Here is a 21,264-nt window from a genome sequence, read left to right on the forward strand (position 1 = left end):
GATGTGGACTCCCAGGAACTTGAAGCTGCTCACACGCTCCACAGCCGTCCCCTTAATGTGGATGGGTGGATGTGGGTCAGCATTCCTCCTGTAGTCCACGATGAGCTCCTTGGTCTTCTCGGTGTTAAGCAGCAGGTTGTTTCTGTCGCATCACTCAGCCAGACGATCCACCTCCTCCCTGTAGGCAGCCTCATTGTTGTCACTAATGAGGCCAATCACCGTGGTGTCATCTGCAAACTTAATGATGGTGTTGGAACCATCAGCAGGTCTGCAGTCGTGGGTGAAGAGGGAGTAGAGGAAAGGGCTCATCACACAGCCCTGTGTTCATTGTGATGGTAGATGAGCAGCGGTTATCCAGCCGGACATGTTGGGGGCGGTTGGTCAGGAAGTCCAGTAACCATTTGCAGATGAGGGAACTGATGCCCAGGTCTGTCAGTTTCCTGATGAGTTGTGAGGGGAGGATTGTATTGAATGCTGAACTGAAGTCTATAAACAGCATTCTGGCGTAGGTGTTGTTGTTGTCCAGGTGTGAGAGGACAGAGTGCAGTGCAATGGAGACTGCATCCTCTGTGCTCCTGTTCTGGCGGTATGCGAATTGGTGGGGGTCCAGGGTGGGGGGGAGACAGGATTTGAAGTGTGCTAGGACCAGCTGCTCTAAGCACTTAGTGATGATGGGGGTGAGTGCTACTGGGCGGTAGTCATTGAGGCAAGATGGGTTGGAGTTTTTGGGTATCGGGACGATGGAGGTGGATTTGAAGCAGGCCGGTACCACAGCGAGGGCCAAGGACAGATTGAATATGTCTGTGAGCACTCCTACAAGCTCCCCAGAACACGCTCTGAGAACACGCCCGGGGATGCCATCAGGACCTGCAGCCTTGTGGACATTGATCCTGCTCAGCACCGCTCCTACATCAGTAGGGGAGAGAGTCAGAGGTTGGTGGTCTGGCGTCACGTCTGCTTTGGTTGTGGTTGTGGGGTTCCCTCGCTCAAAACGAGCATAAAAGTTGTTGAGCTCGTTGAGGAAGGAGACATCAGAGGATGCGGGGGAGGGTTTGGTGGTCCTGTAGTCTGTAATGGTCTGGAGTCCTTGCCACATGTGTCGGGGGTTGGAGTTGGAGAAGTGTTCTTCTACCTTCTTTTTGTAATGGTGTTTGGCTTTTTTGATGCCCTTCTTTAGATTAGCCCTGGCTGTACTGTAGGCGTGTGCATCTCCTGACCTAAAGGCGGTGTTGCGGGCCTTCAGGAGGAGACGAACATCCCGGTTCATCCAAGGCTTCTGGTTGGGGTACATGGTGATCCGTTTCTGGGTGGTGACACTGTCTGTGGTTTCGGAGATGTAATCCAGTACAGATGAGGCGTACTGGTCCAGGTCTGTGTGGGTGAACATATTCCAGTCTGTGTTTTTAAATCTGTCCTGGAGCACTTCGTCTGTCCCCTCTGGCCACACTTTAATTGTCCTCACAGCAGGTTTCACACGTTGGATGAGTGGTGAATACCTAGGTGTGAGGAACAGGGAGAGATGGTCCGATTGTCCAATGTGGGGGAGGGGTGTGGCTTTGTAGGCTCCAGCCAGGTTGGAATACACATGGTCTAAAGTCTTGTCTCCTCTGGCGTGGCAGGAGACATGTTGGTGGAATCTGGGGAGGACTGTCTTTAAGTTGGTGTGGTTGAAGTCGCCAGCAACCATGTCAGACCATGTCAGACCAGTAGAAAAAAAGTTACGTTTTTACTGTAACACCACAAACATTTTTAACAAAATATCTTCATAACTTGAAATGCAAATAGAAATTTTTAATTTAAAAATGTATCCACAAGTTTTGCAAACAACAAAAGTTACATGCAATCTTTTACCTAAAAATGCAGCAAAGGCTAAAACCGGTGTTTTAGCTAGCAAAGTGGCGTGGCTGATGTGGTGTGAAACCACGTTAATGACACCGTGTACAACCATTGGAGATGTGAGCAGGACAGACAGATCAATTGACGGAAAAGTGTGGACTTCATACTAGTTTTTAAATTGTGTTGATAGGCCACGTAAAACCAGAGTTATGCTAAAAATATATGCAATGTTTGTTTTTCTTCCTGAATACTATCGCTGTTTATATTTACTGTGGGAAGAAACAGTAAAAACTGCGTTTTATAAGGAAAACGTTCAAAAGCCTGTGAGCAAAAACCAAACCATTGAGATGTGAGAGATTTGAGACATTTAGCGCAAATCTTGTGTAGTGTAGTCAATAGTTTTGTTGTGTGTGTCAGAACAATGAGGCGACTGTTGAATGTTACAGGTGTTACAGGAGTGATACATCTCCTGTTGTTCTCCTTTATCTCATAGTGGACATAAATTATTTTTGGAGTGGCACAAATGTGTGGCATCAAATTTGATGCAGAACAGCTGATTGTTCTGTAAATAGTTTGAAATGTTTATTTAAAAAAACGGCTTGGCTGCATTTTAAGTAAACAGCTGCAAAAAACTTTGTTTGCATAGATCAGTTACTTTTTTGAAGACGTAATTATATAATTAATTGCCCAACATTGGTCATTATATACTGTATTTTGCAGACAGAGAGTTACAGGACTCTCTCCCAGACCACAGACTCATACTCATAATACAAGTCAGAGTTTTTTGTTTGTTTGTTTGTTTTTTTAAAAGAAAGTTGTGTTTTCAAAATTGGAGTTCAAGTTATTTTTACTTCCAATAGTGTTAACATACTACACAGGTCATGAACAAGATTTTTTATTGAATTTTTGTTGTAAGTGGGCTAAAGGAGTTAATTTAAAAAAAGTCTAACATAAATTTAAATGTTGTAATTTGATTATTTTAATAAACCATGTAACTTGGATGGATTCAATGCTGACGTGACCACAGTGCACACGCCTGCTGTTGCTCACAGTGGTCGAAGGGACCGCTCAGAGAGTTTGTGTGTTCGCTCAGACACATGAAAAATTAGAGGGAACACTGGACCCAAGCTTCGCCCCCACAACAGGGTCCTCAACCGTCCTGGAAGAAAGTCTAGTGTGGTATTCTACTGATCAGCTGAGCATGCCACCTTTCCCAGTTTGTGTCCATAAACCTCTTTGTGTGCTCCCCTGTTGATCTTCTCTCATTCCTACACTGCTCTTTTGATGGTCATGTGATCTGTACACCTAAATACAGCCCAGTTATTGTTGTTGTTCACACCTGACGCCTGGGCTCATAAGTTGTCCTCAATATCTTGCATTTCCATCCCCCGTTTCTGACTCCCTTCCATCTGTCTTCTCCTTGATATTCTTCTATAATGAAACCTGCAATCATTGCAATCACCAATGAGTCAGCTGAATGGCTAGCTTATCACTTTAACTGAATTTTGATTTATGTGAATGTATTGTGCAGGTACTTTCTCTGCTTCGCCCTCATTGCTTGCTTTATCTGAGAACATAATCTGCCTTCTTTTAGCTTGGGGTAGGCCTCAGTTTATGTTTTAAATTAAAACGCTTGAAGACAAAGTGAACTCTGGACAAGCGTGCGACCTAACTGAAGTCCAGGTGGGCTTGTTGATAATCACATTCTCACACTCATCTCGGGGCACATCCGTGGTGTTCTGGTGCCAGCCTGTCCCCTCCGTTTTTTGAGTGCCCCCCCCCACATATAAAAAGAGACGGTTTATTTTATAATATTTTAGACAACAGCATATAAAACACCGTTTGCTTGCGCTTGTGTGTGTGTGTGTGTGTGTGTGTAAAAACTGAGATGTTCAGAGGTCTTGCTTCATGGTATCGAGCAGCTCACACAAAACAGGGTCTTTGTATTTTAATGCAGGTGCTGATGTAAACCACAATTTTCAGCAAACATCTATCAGGTCATTGCACTTTTCTTTATTTTTAAAGCTTAAGTATGCATACATGGGATATATTAAAAACTGACAAGCTGTTTGAACATATGATGTGAAATCACTTAATTAACCTGCTGGATTTGCTAAAAGTTAAAATATTTATACTACTTTGGCTAATGGGTTTTGCACATTACTCTTAGCTTAGTAAGTGGCTATTAGTGAGGGTCATGATAATCAATTCAATTGCGTAATGGGCTGACTAAGTATTTCCAGACTAAGAGAAAAAGTCAGTCAACATATCCGTTGGTTTAGGTGTAGGCTTAATCCATTTCTGAGAAAACTGAAGAGCATAAGTGACGTTCTTACTTGGATTTATCCAAATTCATGTAAGTTTCAGTCTGTTCAGCCTGTTTCTGTGTAGCACCAAGCAGTAGACCTAAACCTGGATGTGCTTCTGGGTTCTGCCTCTAATGAAAACAGACGAGTGTAAAATGCAACCATTGTTTGTAGTTTGCTGCCACCTACTGAGTGAAAAAAGAACTGAAGCTGTAAAAAGCAAACACGTTACAACAAAGTTGCTCCTAAATTCCTAATGATAGGCTTTATTTTGTTTCAGTTTCAGCTCACCATTCAGCTCATCAGACTGTTTTCCCTTTACATTTTGATATAATAATGATGGATTGCATTTATATAGCACTTTTCTAGGCACCCAAAGTGCTTTACAATTCCACTATTCATTCACTCTCATATTCACACACTGATGGAGGCATCCCCAGAGCCACGGTCGCCCCATAATAGCTTTTTTGTACTACTGATACACATATTGTTAATTAATTACTGCCTTTTTCTTCCATTAGAGTAATATTTTCTTGAGCTGTGTTACTGGATTTGTTTAAATATTGTCCTTCAAGAGAAGGACATTTGCTCTCAACTCTTTCCTTGTTGAAATGTTATTCCAAGGAAGTGAGTTTCCTACAGGGTATGGAGGGTTAGTATGTGTTAATGGTTTCAGTGTCATGCAGGGGAAAGTAGCATTCAGTGGAAGCTTCTCGATGATTGTTTTAAATCCAAATATGACGCTTATTTGTGGCGCATGTTAGCATACAGTCAGCTCAGGAGTTAGTATCAGTGATCTGGTTGTAAAATGAGTAAATACAACCTCAGATTATCACATATTGACTACATCTATGTTTATGTAGCAAAAGTTGAGTCAAAATGCAGAAGCAGTATGTGAAAAACTATACTGTTACTGTTTCCATGGGAATTAAAAGGGTAAGAAGCAGTCATTTGCTGCTAATAATTTAATGCAAATGCTCTAGATTGACTTGTTGCACACTCTGTGCATCTGTCTTTAATAAAGAAGTGGAACAGCCTGATTCCTCGTTTCTCTCAGATGAGTGACATGAGGGGGTGGAGCTTCATTCAGCTTCCACTTATTTCACTCAGGTGTGCCCACATCCTCATTTTAGGTTTGACAGTGGCTGTATCCCAATTCAGGGTCTGCACTCTGCAGCCTTAAAGTACGCAGCCTTAACGGTCCACAAGGGCCGCGTACTCAAAGACCGCTAAGGCCAGAAGTGCGAGGCCTGTGAAATGGGACGGTCCAGCCTCTGTCGCGCTGCCCAGGTTGCCCAGCAACCATGATACTAACTGCTGGAAACGTTTCAAACAGCTTTGTTTGACAGAAATGAAGGAGAAAATCTTTTGTTCATTTGTTTGTTTGTGTCAACATGAGCTTTGCGTGATTTGATAAGTATCTGAGGCTGAGACCACAGGACTGTAAAACATGATTGTTGGGCTTCATGTTTGTACTGAACAGTCATTTTAGGATTAGTTAGTAAATAACAATTAGCTAATGTTGTTCATGAGACTAAAGTCATCTCACTTTGGTAATGTAAATATAATATGGCCAATATTAAAGTTAGTATTATATTAATCAATATTAGTTATTACAGCTTCAGTAAAGATTCAAGTTGCAGTTATTTATATTTCCTATCACCTTAAATCTTCACTCAAAGACAAGTATCTCTCACAGTTTATATATACATGTATTATATATAAGAGACAAATATTGTTCTTTTAACATGTTGGCTCAATGCTTACATTAATGTGTAAAAAGAAAATGTACGAGCTGTGATAACTGTTTCTGATAGAATGAAGAGTAGACTGATATATTAAATAATCCTTTATTGGGTGAGAAAATCAGACCATGTCATAACTGCTTCAAGTCATACAGAATAGATATCAGAGCCTTAAACAGGCTGACTTCTGCTAAATGGGTCAAACTGGGCAGAAAGTATACAAACACATAACATCCTTATATAATATGATGTAACACTATAGATCACCTTACCTCAGAATATATAAAGCATATAAACAATTACAGTAATGTGATGCAACAAACACAGCAGTGCTACTAATCCAAAATACTCAAAGCTTCATAGAACTGAAACAAACATTTATTTTTAGGTCCATTCTGCTGCTGATACATACTTTATGTTTCTGAATATTAAACTTGTTGCTGCCTTTCATAGTGTGTAACTTGAAGGCCCTGAGTACTTTCTCCCACACTGAAAACACTGGAATGATCAAATTATTTGAACATTACCTAATAAGACTGATTCAGGACAGACAATTAGTTATTTTAAACTTTTCTAGCAGTCCTTCACAAACAGGGAACAGTCTGTCTATTCTCTCCATCTGTCAGCTGCTGCTGGCTCTTCCTCCTCTGCTTCCTCACACACTGCTGAGTTTGTCCTGGTGGATCATCAGGGGTGCAAAGCCTCACAGATGATGTGCAGCAGAGGGTCCCTCAGTCTGTCTGCAGTTGTCACACATGGAAATCAAATGTGTGAGAAGCTGCAGGATTCAAACACAAGTGTAACTTATAAATACATGTTCATACTTTTATTACACAATCAGAAAGAAAGACAAAGAGAGAGAGAGTGCAGGACAGACAGACAGGTGACAGTCTCAGGTGTACACACTGCTACAAACAGCACAAGAGAAGGAGGATTTAGTGTTTGTGTTATTACAAGTGCTAAACAAGAAGAGTTCCCAGATGATTCAGTGGACACATGTGTGACTCCTGTGATTAAAGCATCTTTCTTTCAGCTTCACGAGTGAACCGCCAGCTCGTTCAAAGACACGTTAAAGTCTGTTTGGTTCGACATCACCGAACAGAGGCAGCAATATAACTTAGCTAAAGTTAACAGTGCAGTGAATCCTGCTTTCGCCGTGATATTCAGGACTGCAAACCGAGCAGCATCACTGACTTTCAGCTTGTTGTGTTTGTGTATATATGACTGACTTTAATTATCCATAAAAACATCAAATTCTCTGTAAGACTAAGGTTGACTATTGAGCGGAGTATATTTGAAAGCTTCAGCCGTCTGCCGTTTTTTCCGGCAAAATTATCCACACCCACCGCCATGCTATGAAGTCTGGGATATGTTGGGCCATGAAGGATACACATACCCATCCTTAAAATTCAGGGAAATGAAGGACGCATTTGAGGGCCGCATTTCGAGCAGCCTTCAAATTGGGACAGCCTTTGTCGCGTCGCTGTGACGTAATTGGCCTTAAAATGAATTTGAATTAATGATGGTGCCTTGTATGTGGGGCTGTCCAAATTCATGGGCTGCATCCTCCTGAGGCCGCATTTGTAGGCCTATTACGTTACAGCGACGCGACAAAGACTGTCCAAATTCGTAGACTCCTCCAAATGCAGTCTACAAATGAATCCTCCTTTTCCCCGAATTTGAAGGATGGGTCAAGTGTGTCCTTCGTGGCCCACCATATCCCAGAATTCATAGTGCATCTCAGCCAATTCCAGTTTTCAACAATGGCGACCGCTCCTCAGTTTTTTATATTACTCTTATTACTCTTTCTGGTTCACAAAATAAACTTTTAACATATTTTCGGGCGAGAATGTAGCTTTGTAAGCTTTATCAAGTTATCACATATTTGCAAAAGTGCTCCGATGTTTTCAGAGACGTCTGTTATCCGTTAGCTTATCTGTTATCTGTCAGCTTGTAAAGACCTTCTATGACTCTTTTTTTACAGTGTTTTGGAGCCACAGTTTATCGGCAGCTGAGAGGAAGAGGTTGGATAAACTCATCAGGAAGGCCAGCTCTGTTCTGGGATGCACCCTGGACCCAGTGCAGGTGGTGGGAGACAGAAGGACTCTGGCCAAAATAACATCTCTGATGTACAGAGTCTCCCACCCCATGCATGGAAATATCGCTGAACTGCAGAGCTCCTTCAGTGAGAGACTGCTGCATCTAGATACATGAAGGAGCGTTTCCGCAGGTCCTCCCTCCCTGCAGCTGTTAGACTGTACAATCAGAACTGCTCCCAACAATCATAGATATTTACATCTGCACTGTAACTGCAATAATTTAATCAACCGATTCGCACTACAACCTGGGTTTGCCTCTTTTCTGTAGTTAATTTAATTTAATAACTGTACAGTACTCTGTTTATAGTAACCCTTGTCCTTAATTTAAATATGTAAGAAAAATTGTGTATGTTTCTGTTCTGTGTCCTGTGTACTGTTTGTTTGTATGTGTGCCTTTCTGGCTGCTGTTACAACCAAATTTCCCCTTGTGGGACAATTAAAGGATTATTCTATTTTATTCTATTCTATTCACCAGCTTGACCGCTAGCCGGGAGCTCGAGGGTCACTGAAGCCGTCGAGAACGGCAAACTCCCGGCACATCATTTTCAGATCACCGCGGTCTTTCGCTGCTCAGGTTAAACGTAATATATAAGTTATTAGATTAAAGTTATTAGATTAGATTTAAAAAAACTTTTTCCTCCTTGGTTTTCACACAGCTGAAAAAACGTCAAACAGAAAACCAATTAAACAGAAGTGTGAGATGGTCGAGAATTTACACCAGTGTCCTGTTATATTTTAGATGGGAAGGAGCAGACAGCTGAGTTTATTAAACTCCACAGAGACCGCATTGACGCAAATCTGAAGGCCAGCCCACATAGACTGAGAAGGACAGGTCCACAGGAGGATGCAGCCCATGAATGTGGACACGACTAGTGACAGCCTTCGTCGCGTCGCTGTGACGTAATCGGCCTTAAAATGTGGCCTTTAAGGCTGCAGACCCTAAATTGGGATACAGCCTTAGAGCCCCACTGGTTTGAGGATTGTTTGGAGACAAAAAACCAGCATTGTAAGAAACACTTTAAGCCCTTTGAATTTATTTTTTCTTTTGTTAATTTCAGGTTTTGTTTTCTTCTTTCTTTTAAAGCACAGATGGAATGCACCCCTAATAGCGCATAGCTGGCTCTGTACAGATGTCACGGTTCTGGGTCCGTTGGACCCAGTATTTTGAGTTCATTATGTTTTGGTACTTTTGCATCATGGATTTTCCTTTATGTTTCTCTGGTACTTGGTGTTTCTGTTATCTTGGTGTTTTTTTTATATTATGATCTGATACTGTTGTGATTATGATTATTATTTAGTAGACTTTGGTCAGCGTCTAGTCTGTCTCTGTCTAGTCTGTGTCTTAGTAAAGTGTGTTTTGTTTCCTGTTTTACTTTGAAGGTTCTTGTTCCTGTCTGATGTCAGTATTCCGGCTTCGCTCTCCCTGTCTCGTTAGGTCTTATTTCTCCCAGCTGTGTCCCCCTTCTGTCTCTAATTCCTTGATGACTCCCTCAGTGTATTTAAACCCAGTGTGTCTTTATGTCAGTGTCGCGTCGTTAACGTCTGTTCACCCTCAGACCGTGCCTGTGTGTTCCAGCTTGTGTTTTCATGTTTGGTTTATGTTTTGTTTTCTGGCCAGCAATAAAGCTGTGGTTTTGATTCTCAAATCTATGTTTGAGTCCTGCGTTTGGATCCTCCTCTCCGCCTGCCCGCACACAGAGCCTTGACAGAACGACGCGACCACAAGATGGATCCAGCGGACTCACCTTTTGCCTCAGAGGGAAAGTACCTCGCACAGCTGTGGGATTATTGCTGGCGCATAATTCACGCTGTGGATGACTACAGGAGGCTTCCAGAGGTAGTGTTTCTAGACAACTTCTTGTCATCCCCTACCTTCACCATAACCTTTCTGGACATTAACGGATTAAAAACAATAGTAACAGCTCTGAGGGCCAGTTTTTGTTTTAAACTGTTTGGCATGGGCGGCCCAGGGAAGGAGGATTCTGCTGCTCTCCTGGAGGCCCTTGCCACTTGGTGCTCTCGACGTCAGCAGTATGTTTTACCAAGGTTCATTGCCAAGTCGTTCGATCCACCTTTAAAGAAGAAATGCAACCCTCACCATCATCATCATCATCATCATCCAACCACACTTCTATTCTCTCCTGTAGTACGGACTGGTGCAGTTTTCATTTCCACACCTTCAGCTCAGTTAGCTGATCAGCAGCCACCAGCAGCTCAGTTAGCTGATCAGCAGCCACCAGCAGCTCAGTTAGCTGATCAGCAGCCACCAGCAGCTCGGTTTCCAGTGTCACCTGATCAGCAGCCACCAGCAGCTCGGTTTCCAGTGTCACCTGCTCAGCAGCCACCAGCAGCTCGGTTTCCAGTGTCACCTGCTCAGCAGCCACCAGCAGCTCGGTTTCCAGTGTCACCTGCTCAGCAGCCACCAGCAGCTCGGTTTCCAGTGTCACCTGCTCAGCAGCCACCAGCAGCTCGGTTTCCAGTGTCACCTGCTCAGCAGCCACCAGCAGCTCGGTTTCCAGTGTCACCTGCTCAGCAGCCACCTGTAGCCCAGTCACCAACTCCACCACCACCACTACCACCTCAAGTTCAGTTATCCATGGCTCAGTCGCTACCTCAATCAGATTTTTTGCAGACTTTATTACGGTCCATGGCCCAGTCAGTAGCGCAGCTAGTGCAGGAATCGTTAGCTTTGTCTTCTGCTAAATCAGCCTCTCATCTCCACCCTCAGTCAGGGGTCCCTATTGCCTCTGGCCCTGCATCTGCTCCAGCTGGAGGGCCTGAGGAGCCCGTCCAGCCTCATGTCTCGTCTGCTGGGGGTTCGGGTGAACCCAGCCGGCCTCATGTCTCGTCTGCTGGGGGTTCGGGGGAACCCAGCCGGCCTCATGTCTCGTCTGCTGGAGGGCCCGAGGAGCCCGTCCAGCCTCAAGCCACGTCTGCTGGAGGGTCCGAGGAGCCCGCCCAGCACCACGCCTCATTAGCTGAGGGTCCTGGAGGACCCAGCCAGCACATCCTCACATCTGCTGGCGGTCCGGGGAAGTTTGTTCAGCTACCATCTGCTGAAACATCCCCTGTGACTCCTACATCACCAGCATTCACGCCACCGCCTACGGCATTCACATCATCACCATTTGCATCACCGCCTGCAGCGTCGCTGCCGTCAGGTTCCGCAGCCGTCCCGCTGCCGTCAGGTTCCGCAGCCGTCCCGCTGCCGTCAGGTTCCGCAGCCGTCCCGCTGCCGTCAGGTTCCGCAGCCGTCCCGCTGCCATCATCCACATTAATTTAAGTGCTGATGTAAACCACAATGTTCAGCAAACATCTATCAGGTCATTGGACTGTATTTTTTTTAAAGCTTAAGTATGCGCACATGGGATATATTAAAAACTGACAAGCTGTTTGAACACATGATGTGAAATCACTTAATTAACCTGCTGGATTTTCCAAAAGTTAAAATATTTATACTACTTTGGCACATTGCTCTTAACTTATTAAGTGGCTATTAGTGAGGGTAATGATAATCAATTCAATTGAGCAGAAGTGACATTCTTACTTCGATTCGTCCAAATTCATGTGAGTTTCAGTCTGTTCAGCCTGTTTCTGTGTAGCACCAAGCAGTAGACCTAAACCTGGATGTGCTTCTGGGTTCTGCCTCTAATGAAAACGGATGAGTGTAAAATAAATTTAGTTTGCACTGGAGGTGGACAAGGTTTAATCTGTGGAAAGATCTGAGACGGAGTCGGAGTCTCCCCATAACATCTCCCCATCCTTTCTGTTTTTCTAATTTAAGCTGGAGTTGAACGTCTTTCACTCTAGATTTTAGATGACCTATCTCTTTTTCTTCATTGCCAGCCTTTCTGATCATCTGGTTCACTGGTCCAATGAGCTCCTGTTTTTGTTTGAATAAAGCGTATTTGGAAGACTTTAAAAAGCAGTACAATGATATGGTAAATGATTCCAGCTCCCGTGTTTTATCTAGTAAAGCTGCATCTAGAAGAAACTCCTTCGTTGTTCCAACAAAGGGGATGCCTTCCACACCGTCTACGTATTTCTTTTTCAAGTTGAGGAATTTATCCCTAAATTCCACCTTTTCTTTTTCTCTGAAGTGACCTGCATGTGGAAATGCCTTTTCAAAGGACAAAAACGTTCCAGAAACTCGTCGTCCAAACTGCAGTGTAATTATAAAACAGAAAACCTCTGTTAAATAACAGAAAATGCCCTATTTAATTATTTTGTGTGGACATATTCTCAACAAAAACATTTTTATATTTCATAACACTTTACAGATATTTTTTAAAACTTTATTAATCCAGAAGGAAACTTGTGTGGTCAGCATTTACTTTATAAAACTAAATACTGAATACAAAACGTATTAATAAATAATCATTACATTGAAATTTTCTTCAGGAAATGCATTGTCTAGTTCTATAAAATCGTGAGTTTTTTTCAGGTTTAAGGCTGGCAGTTTGCTATAACACACAACACTGAATAATAATTAAATACGTGTTTTTAAATAACACAAAATTCAAGTCGTTCTTTCATAAAAGTCTTTTTGTTGTTGTTTTGCTGTGATAGAGCTCCTGACCCAGGCCAAGCTGGCTCTCTAGGAAGACAAGGAAAAACTCCCAGGTGCCAGATGATGGGAAGAAACCTCGGGAAAGTGTGCACAAATTCCACTTGACAACACAATAAAACGCAACATAGGTCACGGAGGATCTCATAACAAGGACAGAGCAGGACGAATAGGACAATCACAGGAAAGGAACAAAATCACGAAAAAATTAACGGAAAGGACAAATAAGAAGGGGGTGCCATAACAATAGAAAAATAAGGATGGATAATGGAAAAGACATTACAGAAGGGGGTGCCAGAAAAATAATAAAAACAAAAAAAAGCCTAAGCTAACACAGGACAAACTGTCATGATCCTGGGTCAAAAGGACCCAGCGTTTTGTGTTTTCTCTTCGCGATTTTGGTTCTGTTCTCTAATTGGTGTTTACCCTGTTCCCCCCGTGTGTTCCTGTTTTATTGTGAAGGTCTGCGTCTTATGTGAGTGTTTTCAGTTTGCCTCCCTGGTCTCGTCATGTTAATCACTCCCAGCTGTGTCTCCCACCTGTGTGTAATCTCCCTGTGTTCTGAGTGTATTTAAGTTGTATTTTCTGTCTTAGTAATCGCTGGTTCGTCTGTGTTGTTTCCCCTCGGTCTCCCTGCGTCTTCCCGTATGTATTTCCTCGTTTCTGGTTTGTCTTATTAGTTTACCCAGTTTAGGTTTCCAGTTTCATGTTTTGTCGCCACCTTTGTTTGTACTTACCCACCTCTGTGAATAAACACTCACCTGCACCAGAGCTGCCGCCTTTTGGTCCCTTTCTACAATTCCACACGGCTTGCCCCGGCAATCCGTGACAGTACGAACCAGCCACCATGGACCCAGCGGCAGTAAATCCGTCCGAGGAGCTCCGGGACGACGTTACATATAACGTGGAGATTCTCCTCGGGCTGTGGCTTGAGGACCCTCCAGAGGAGCTTCGCCGCGCCGTGGAAAGTCGGCTACAACGGCTCTTTTCCGGCCTGCCATGGCTTCTAACTTCGCTTCCTCCGACCGTGCAGGCTTTTCTCCGGCACACACCCCACCTTCTCTCAGCCGCTCCTGCCTCGCTGCCCAACTCGCCGGATGTGATCTTGCCCGGCCCGTCGGAGCCGTCTGCGGGGAGGAAACGCCCATCGCGCCGCAAGCGCGCCACCCCACAGCCGGACGTTCGGACTTCTAAATCGCCGGCTGTGGTGAGTGAGGACTCTTTTTCATTTCCGGACTGCATGACTGTTCATTCAGGGGCTGCATTTTGTGTGGCGGATGTCAACGCGAGCTGCTTATCGCCTGTGCAGCTACCGGCAGCTCAGTTAGCTCCCCCGCAGCCACTCTCAGCTCGGTTAGCTCCCCCGCAGCCACTCTCAGCTCGGTTAGCTCCCCCGCAGCCACTCTCAGCTCGGTTAGCTCCCCCGCAGCCACTCTCAGCTCGGTTAGCTCCCCCGCAGCCACTCTCAGCTCGGTTAGCTCCCCCGCAGCCACTCTCAGCTCGGTTAGCTCCCCCGCAGCCATTCTCAGCTCAGTTAGCTCCCCCGCAGCTAGTGCTCCTCTCAGCTCAGTCTCCTGTGCCTCCTTCAGTTCAGTCTCCTGTGCCCCCTTCAGTTCAGTCTCCAGTGCCCCCTTCAGTTCAGCCTCCAGTGTCCCCCTCAGTACAGCCTCCAGTGTCCCCCTCAGTTCAGCCTCCAGTGTCCCCCTCAGTTCAGCCTCCAGTGTCCCCCTCAGTTCAGCCTCCAGTGTCCCCCTCAGTTCAGCCTCCAGTGTCCCCCTCAGTTCAGTCTCCAGTGCCGCCTGTAGCGCAGGCCCCAGTAGCTCCAGTGCCGCCTGTAGCGCAGGCCCCAGTAGCTCCAGTGCCCCCGCTACCCGTAGCTCTGGCTCCAGTATCATCGGTTTCACTCATTCACTCCATGCAGGGAGAAAGTCTAATTTCACCTCAAGGTGCTTTTCATGGTTCAGCCGCCATTGGCACAGTTTGCCGCTCCAGGGCTTCCCCAGAGGCTAGGTCTCAGTCCCCGGCTGATTCTGGACCCCTGAAGTTTATGCCGCCACCTGAGAACTGCACCATGTCAGCGTTGCCTGGGCAGAGCCAGTGCTCAGTGCATCGCCAGTTGCCTTCGTGTTTGCCAGAGGACTCCATGACTGCTGGCTTAGTGGTGACTTCTGCTGGAGGGTCCGTAGGACCGCTCCGGCCTTCATCTCTAGTCTCCGCCGGGGGGTCCGAGAGACCGCTCCGGCCTTCGTCTCCTGTCTCCGCTGGAGGGTCCGAGGGACCGCTCCGGCCTTCGTCTCCTGTCTCCGCTGGAGGGTCCGAGGGGCCCGTTCAGCCTCCTGCCTCCGCTGGAGGGTCCGAGGGGCCCGTTCAGCCCGTCCAGCCGCCTGCTGTAGCTCCATCATCATCCTCGCCTGCTGCAGCTGCAGCTCCAGGGCCTTCAGCCTCGCCTGGTCCAGCCTCAGAGCCTTCAGCCTCGCCTGGTCCGGCCTCTGCCTGTGCTTCGCCTGGTCCGGCCTCTGCCTGTGCTTCGCCTGGTCCGGCCTCTGCCTGTGCTTCGCCTGGTCCGGATCGCCATCGCCTGAGTCACCGCCGTTGCCTTCCGCGCGGTCGGCCCCCTGAACTGCTCCGTCGTCTCCCTCGTCGCCGCCGTTGCCTTCCGCACGGCCGGCCCCCGGACCCTCTTCGCCTGAGTGGCCGCCGTTGCCTTCCGCACGGCCGGCCCCCGGACCGCCATCGCCTGTGTGGCCGCCGTTGCCTTCCGCACGGCCAGCCCCCCGAACTGTGTCCACGTCGCCGCCGTTGCCGTCCGCACGGTCGGCCCCCCGAACTGTGTCCACGTCGCCGCCGTTGCCGTCCGCACGGTCGGCCCCCCCGAACTGTGTCCACGTCGCCGCCGTTGCCGTCCGCACGGTCGGCCCCCTGAACTGTTTGGACTCCTGTGCTGTCGGCCCCCTGAACTGTTTGGACTCCTGTGCTGTCGGCCCCCTGAATTCTGTTTTGGACTCTGTTTTTTTCCTGTGTTCTGGTGTGCTTCGTTTCTTTTGGTTTTGGGCTCGTTTTTTGTTTTTGTCTTTTGGCCTTCTGGGGCCTGTTCTTCGTACCTCGCTAAGTAAGTTAGCTGGATTAGATTGTTGACGATTTCGCGTGATCCTGGATCGTTCGGTTCCCCGAAGCTCATCCGGGACTTGCTGTCATAGCAACAGAGCCGTAAGCGTAAACCTGCTCGTGAGCAGGTTTACTTTATGTAAACAGGATTAGATCGCGGCCACGCAGGTATGTCCGCTTCATTTATACGAAAGCAACAGCGATATTCCACCACTGTTTCACCATAAATAAATAACATCAATGTAACTAAAGATAATGCAGCACTTGATCCTTTTATTGATGTCACACAGATACATACAGGTCATTTCCTAAAAAAGGGAAATGTACCATTAACATTCTATTACATGTATGTGATTATTACAGATGTAATTCATATTTCAGAGTAGTAATTGTAAATTACTTCGTGTAATCAAGATGAGAGACCACGGCTATAAAAGCGAAGGTGGATTTGGGAAGCCTGTCGCAGCCATGTTCTGTCCGTATACGCGACCAACCCATTGCGGAAGGTGCAAGATTGATAAGGAGAGTCCTCAGAATTCAGCGTATATTGCGGGATAGACAGGATCCTTTAGCTCAGCGCGACAGTGTGCTCATTGAGAGATATCGATATTCCCGTGAGGGTATTATTTACTTAACCAACTTGTTGACGAGGGGGTGCAGGACCACCACCTGTCTTTTTTTCCTCTGCCCTTTTCTTGGTTGCTGTTATGAACAAACTAACAGAGTATTACAGGCCAGTATTACCTTGCCAAGAGACGAAAAGCAATCTAAGAGATAAATATTACCATTCTGTAGAATACTCCTGTATTCCACTTTTACTTGTTCCCATGTTCTTGTGGGTCCTGTTGTGGCTCTAATGTGAAAGGGGATATAATATAACATATTATAATATAATATAATGCCATATGATATTGGATAATATAGTGTCATATGATAGATCTACCCTACCGCCTACTGGTGTTGGCCAGAGGGGCCGATGGCGCGATATGGCAGCCTGGCTACAACCGTAGCTGCCTCCACCAGTGTGTGAATGTGGGAGTGAATGAATAGTGGTATCGTACAGCGCTTTGGGTGCCTTGGAAAGCGCTATATAAACCCAATCCATTATTATTATTATTATTATTAAATTACCTACGAGTTTGATTTGTCAGCAACTTTCTGCCAGCCCTCTCTCCTTGCTTTTGCAGCCTTTGCAGTGTTCTCTTGCGTTTTAATTAAACTCTGAAACTCCTGGAATCCCTCACTCATGAGTTCTTGCTCTGCTGCCGGAAAATACCGTGCACGCCCCTTCGACATTTTCGCCGACCAATCAGCGAGTTGCCGATCAATGTTTCTACTATCGATGCGTAGCCCCTTTTACGACACCCAGTGATGTCACATTACTGCGTCCAGCTGTACTAATCGTCAACAGCAGGTGTGTTCGGGGAACCGGATTAGTGAGCTCACGGTTAGCGCGATGGTTTGGTCTTGGATGTGTCATTTGATCTTGGATGTAGTAAGCGACGTACGAAGAACAGGCCCCTGGTGCTCCGGTTTTGTTTTGCTTCGAGCCCTCCTTCCTGGGCCCCCGCCGCCCACCCTGGTCGGGTTGTTTTCTGTTTTTTCTGGCTGTTTTGTTTCTTGTTGGGCTGTCTGGAGCCAGCCTTTGAGGGGGGGGGGGTACTGTCATGATCCTGGGTCCTTTTGACCCAGCGTTTTGTGTTTTCTCTTCGCGATTTTGGTTCTGTTCTCTAATTGGTGTTTACCCTGTTCCCCCCGTGTGTTCCTGTTTTATTGTGAAGGTCTGCGTCTTATGTGAATGTTTTCAGTTTGCCTCCCTGGTCTCGTCATGTTAATCACTCCCAGCTGTGTCTCCCACCTGTGTGTAATCTCCCTGTGTTCTGAGTGTATTTAAGTTGTATTTTCTGTCTTAGTAATCGCTGGTTCGTCTGTGTTGTTTCCCCTCGGTCTCCCTGCGTCTTCCCGTATGTATTTCCTCGTTTCTGGTTTGTCTTATTAGTTTACCCAGTTTAGGTTTCCAGTTTCATGTTTTGTCGCCACCTTTGTTTGTACTTACCCACCTCTGTGAATAAACACTCACCTCCACCAGAGCTGCCGCCTTTTGGTCCCTTTCTACAATTCCACACGGCTTGCCCCGGCAATCCGTGACACAAACATTAAAGATACTGAACAAAAAAAACCAATAAAACAGAAATCCCAAGAGTGGGAGGAGACACAGCACACTATAAAAGGAGGGGCAGAGAAGAGTCTCTTCATTTTAATTTAGCCAGCGACGCATGTGCACAGCCTGAAGAAGGCACAGCCCAGCCGAAACGTAGCCACAGCCATGCGTCAGCACTAAAAAGTGTTTTTGTTTGTTGTTTTAGTTTGTTATTTTTTTGGGGGGGGGATTTCTTTTGATGTTTTTTTCATTTACATATTGATTTACTGGCCTAAAAATTCAAGCCTAAAAATTGGAATATCATAAATTTATAACCTAAAAATTGGATAATTTATGGATAAAAACAGTTTAAAAGCCTAAAAATTGGAATTAAAAACGACACAGAGACTAAATTCATTGAGCAAAGACAAATTTTATTAAAACACAGTTAGAAACCTAAAAAAACAGGACAAATAAAACACAACTTTGGTAAAAATTAAACATAATTTGGTACTTACCTGAACCTGAAAAAGAAAAGGACGGTACTTACCTCAATTCGGACCTGGGGATTGCTGGATACGGTAGATGGGATGGCGGGTCTCAGGAAGGGTCATGGTGCGGAGCGTGCACCTACTCCTGCCCTCCTTGTGCAGGGAGGAGTTTCCATTCCCCTAACCTAACCCACCCTAATAGTGATGGGATTTCCGGCTCTTTTTAGAGATCCGGCTCTTTTGGTTGGGCTCACTAAAAAGAGCCGGCTCTTCGGGTTGTTTTGTTGCTTTAAAGAATGCGAGGAACAACATCAATCCTCGCAGTGTTGGATTGAGGGTCTTTTGACACACAATACAAAGCTACAGGACCAAAACGAATTAATGGGTAAAACTGTGAAAGATTTAACAGACGAGAAAGATCAAATGGGCAAAGTAATACACGACCAAAAGGCCCAGAATATGGAGATCAAACGGAAATGTCAGAGTAATATTAGAGCTCTGGCCTTGGAAAAGAAAATGAAGGCTATGGTCGAAGATGAAGTTGATTCTTTGAAAAAGAAAAATGAAGACCTAAAAAAGGCCCTAAGCACCAGTGAACCAGATGGTTCAGCATGGCCCACAGAACCACCCCTGGATGTTGCCTTGCATGGAGGGAGAATAAATAACAGACTGTGACACTTGCACTTCGATTAGTTGATCAGTAGTGTATGATGATAGCAATAAATCAACAAAAGGATCAATGAGTGCATTTCTGGCTCTGGTCACACCCCTCATTCTATGATGTCATTCTAATGGTATCATGTTGTCCAGGTCATGGAGGATGCCATCAGACTGAACAATGCTGTGGACACCCATCGGGAGTATTTTAAGGATGAGGAGGAAGTGGAGGAAATTCAGGAGTCACCATAAAACGCGAGGTTTTTTCTGCCCTTTATCCCCATCCCTCTTCTCCAACTGTTTCTCCCTCCTCTTCCTTTCTCCCTTTTCTTTTCCTCATTCAAGTCAGTCCCGTATCTAGCGAGTGAAAATAAAAAATAAAAATAAGATGCAGCAATTTTACGAGGAAAATACTAAAAAAACTGGAAGACAAAGCCAATGCTGCAGACAGAAAGTTAGAAGAGGTCATGGAAATGTATGATTCCAAAATAGAAAAGCTTGAGAGAACAGTAAAAAATAGTAGAGGTGTGGCCGTCAATGCGGTTAAAGAACGCGAGGAACAACATCAATTCTCGCAGTGTTGGATTGAGGGTCTTTTGACACGTAATACAAAGTTACAGGACCAAAATGAATTGATGGATAAAACCGTGAAAGAATTAACAGACGAGAAAGATCAAATGGGCAAAGTAATAGACAACCAAAAGGCCCAGAATATGGAGATCAAACGGAAATGTCAGAGTAATATTAGAGCTCTGGCCTTGGAAAAGAAAATGAAGGCTATGGTCGAAGATGAAGTTGATTCTTTGAAAAAGAAAAATGAAGACCTAAAAAAGGCCCTAAGCACCAGTGAACCAGATGGTTCAGCATGGCTGGCAGCCATGCTGAACCCACAGAACCACCCCTGGATGTTGCCTTGCATGGAGGGAGAATAAATAACAGACTGTGACACTTGCACTTCGATTAGTTGATTAGTAGTGTATGATGATAGCAATAAATCAACAAAAGGATCAATGAGTGCATTTCTGGCTCTGGTCACACCCCTCATTCTATGATGTCATTCTAATGGTATCATGTTGTCCAGGTCATGGAGGATGCCATCAGACTGAACAATGCTGTGGACATCCATCAGGAGTATTTCAAGGATGAGGAGGAAGTGGAGGAAATTCAGGAGTCACCATCAGCCTAGAATCTAGATGCAGCAATTTTACGAGGAAAACACTAAAAAACTGGAAGACAAAGCCAATGCTGCAGACAGAAAGTTAGAAGAGGTCATGGAAATGTATGATTCCAAAATAGAAAAGCTTGAGAGAACAGTAAAAAATAGTAGAGGTGTGGCCGTCAATGCGGTTAAAGAACGCGAGGAACAACATCAATCCTCGCAGTGTTGGATTGAGGGTCTTTTGACACACAATACAAAGCTACAGGACCAAAACGAATTAATGGGTAAAACTGTGAAAGATTTAACAGACGAGAAAGATCAAATGGGCAAAGTAATACACGACCAAAAGGCCCAGAATATGGAGATCAAACAGAAATGCCAGAGTAATATTAGAGCTCTGGCCTTGGAAAAGAAAATGAAGGCTATGGTCGAAGATGAAGTTGATTCTTTGAAAAAGAAAAATGAAGACCTAAAAAAGGCCCTTAACCACAGAGCAGGAAAACCACAGAAAGACAGCAGAATATGCATCTTCTTTTTGTTTTCATATTTTAATTTATATTTAATTGTTTTGTGGTTTGCAGTGTTTTGTGTTGTTTCACTTTAAATTTGTAAAAGGAAAAAGCTGAAAATTTAAATAGTTAAAAGTTGAAATGTGAATAGTTGATTTTTGTATTATATGATTTTTTTATTACATTTTATGTGAAGTGAATAAAAAGTATATTTACCTAGTGGCTACACAAGCCAGCAAGTACCAAAGACCGGATTTGGTGTGTGGAACAGGTAAATGAACTTTTTTTTAAAATTATTTGAATATATATATGAGTGCGTGTGTATAAATACACAAACAATACACACATGCTTTCAATTGTGTAATTTAAGTGATCTAGTAGCTCTGCTTTGGAAGTTCAGTTCATGCTAGAAATGTGTTTTGAAGTTTGTACGTGTTTTGTCTCTAGGGGCCACCGCATATATTTATATATAAACATTAGGGGTGCAACGATATTTGTATCGATATTGAACCGTTCGATACAGTGCTTTCGGTTCGGTACGCATATGTATCGAACAATACAAAATTTGTAATTTATTTTATCAACTTTCCTTCTGACAATGCTGTCTGTGTTGAGCGCTCAGTGAATCTGCGTTCGACTACTCCGCCTAG

General features: G+C 44.9%; 1 protein-coding gene across 2 annotated transcripts; it reads right to left on the reverse strand.

Moving 5' to 3' along the window:
- Window positions 1–6,141: 6,141 nt before the first annotated feature.
- Window positions 6,142–14,958, reverse strand: LOC308411319 (uncharacterized protein). Of its 2 annotated transcripts, none has more exons than XM_080905203.1 (2): window positions 13,315–14,958; window positions 6,142–6,627 (listed from the first exon to the last, which is right to left on the reverse strand). In XM_080905203.1, the coding sequence occupies exon 1, from the start codon at window positions 14,446–14,448 to the stop codon at window positions 13,834–13,836; it is 615 nt and encodes a 204-aa protein (XP_080761329.1). In that variant the 5' UTR covers window positions 14,449–14,958; the 3' UTR covers window positions 6,142–6,627; window positions 13,315–13,833. The 2 variants fall into 2 exon arrangements, with proteins under 2 accessions (XP_080761329.1, XP_080761330.1); XM_080905204.1 differs by having other exon boundaries at window positions 6,142–6,665.
- Between the last annotated feature and the right edge of the window lie 6,306 nt (window positions 14,959–21,264).

Source organism: Rhamphochromis sp. 'chilingali' (genome assembly GCF_963969265.1).
Source record: "Rhamphochromis sp. 'chilingali' genome assembly, chromosome: 15".
NCBI lineage: Eukaryota > Metazoa > Chordata > Actinopteri > Cichliformes > Cichlidae > Rhamphochromis > Rhamphochromis sp. 'chilingali'.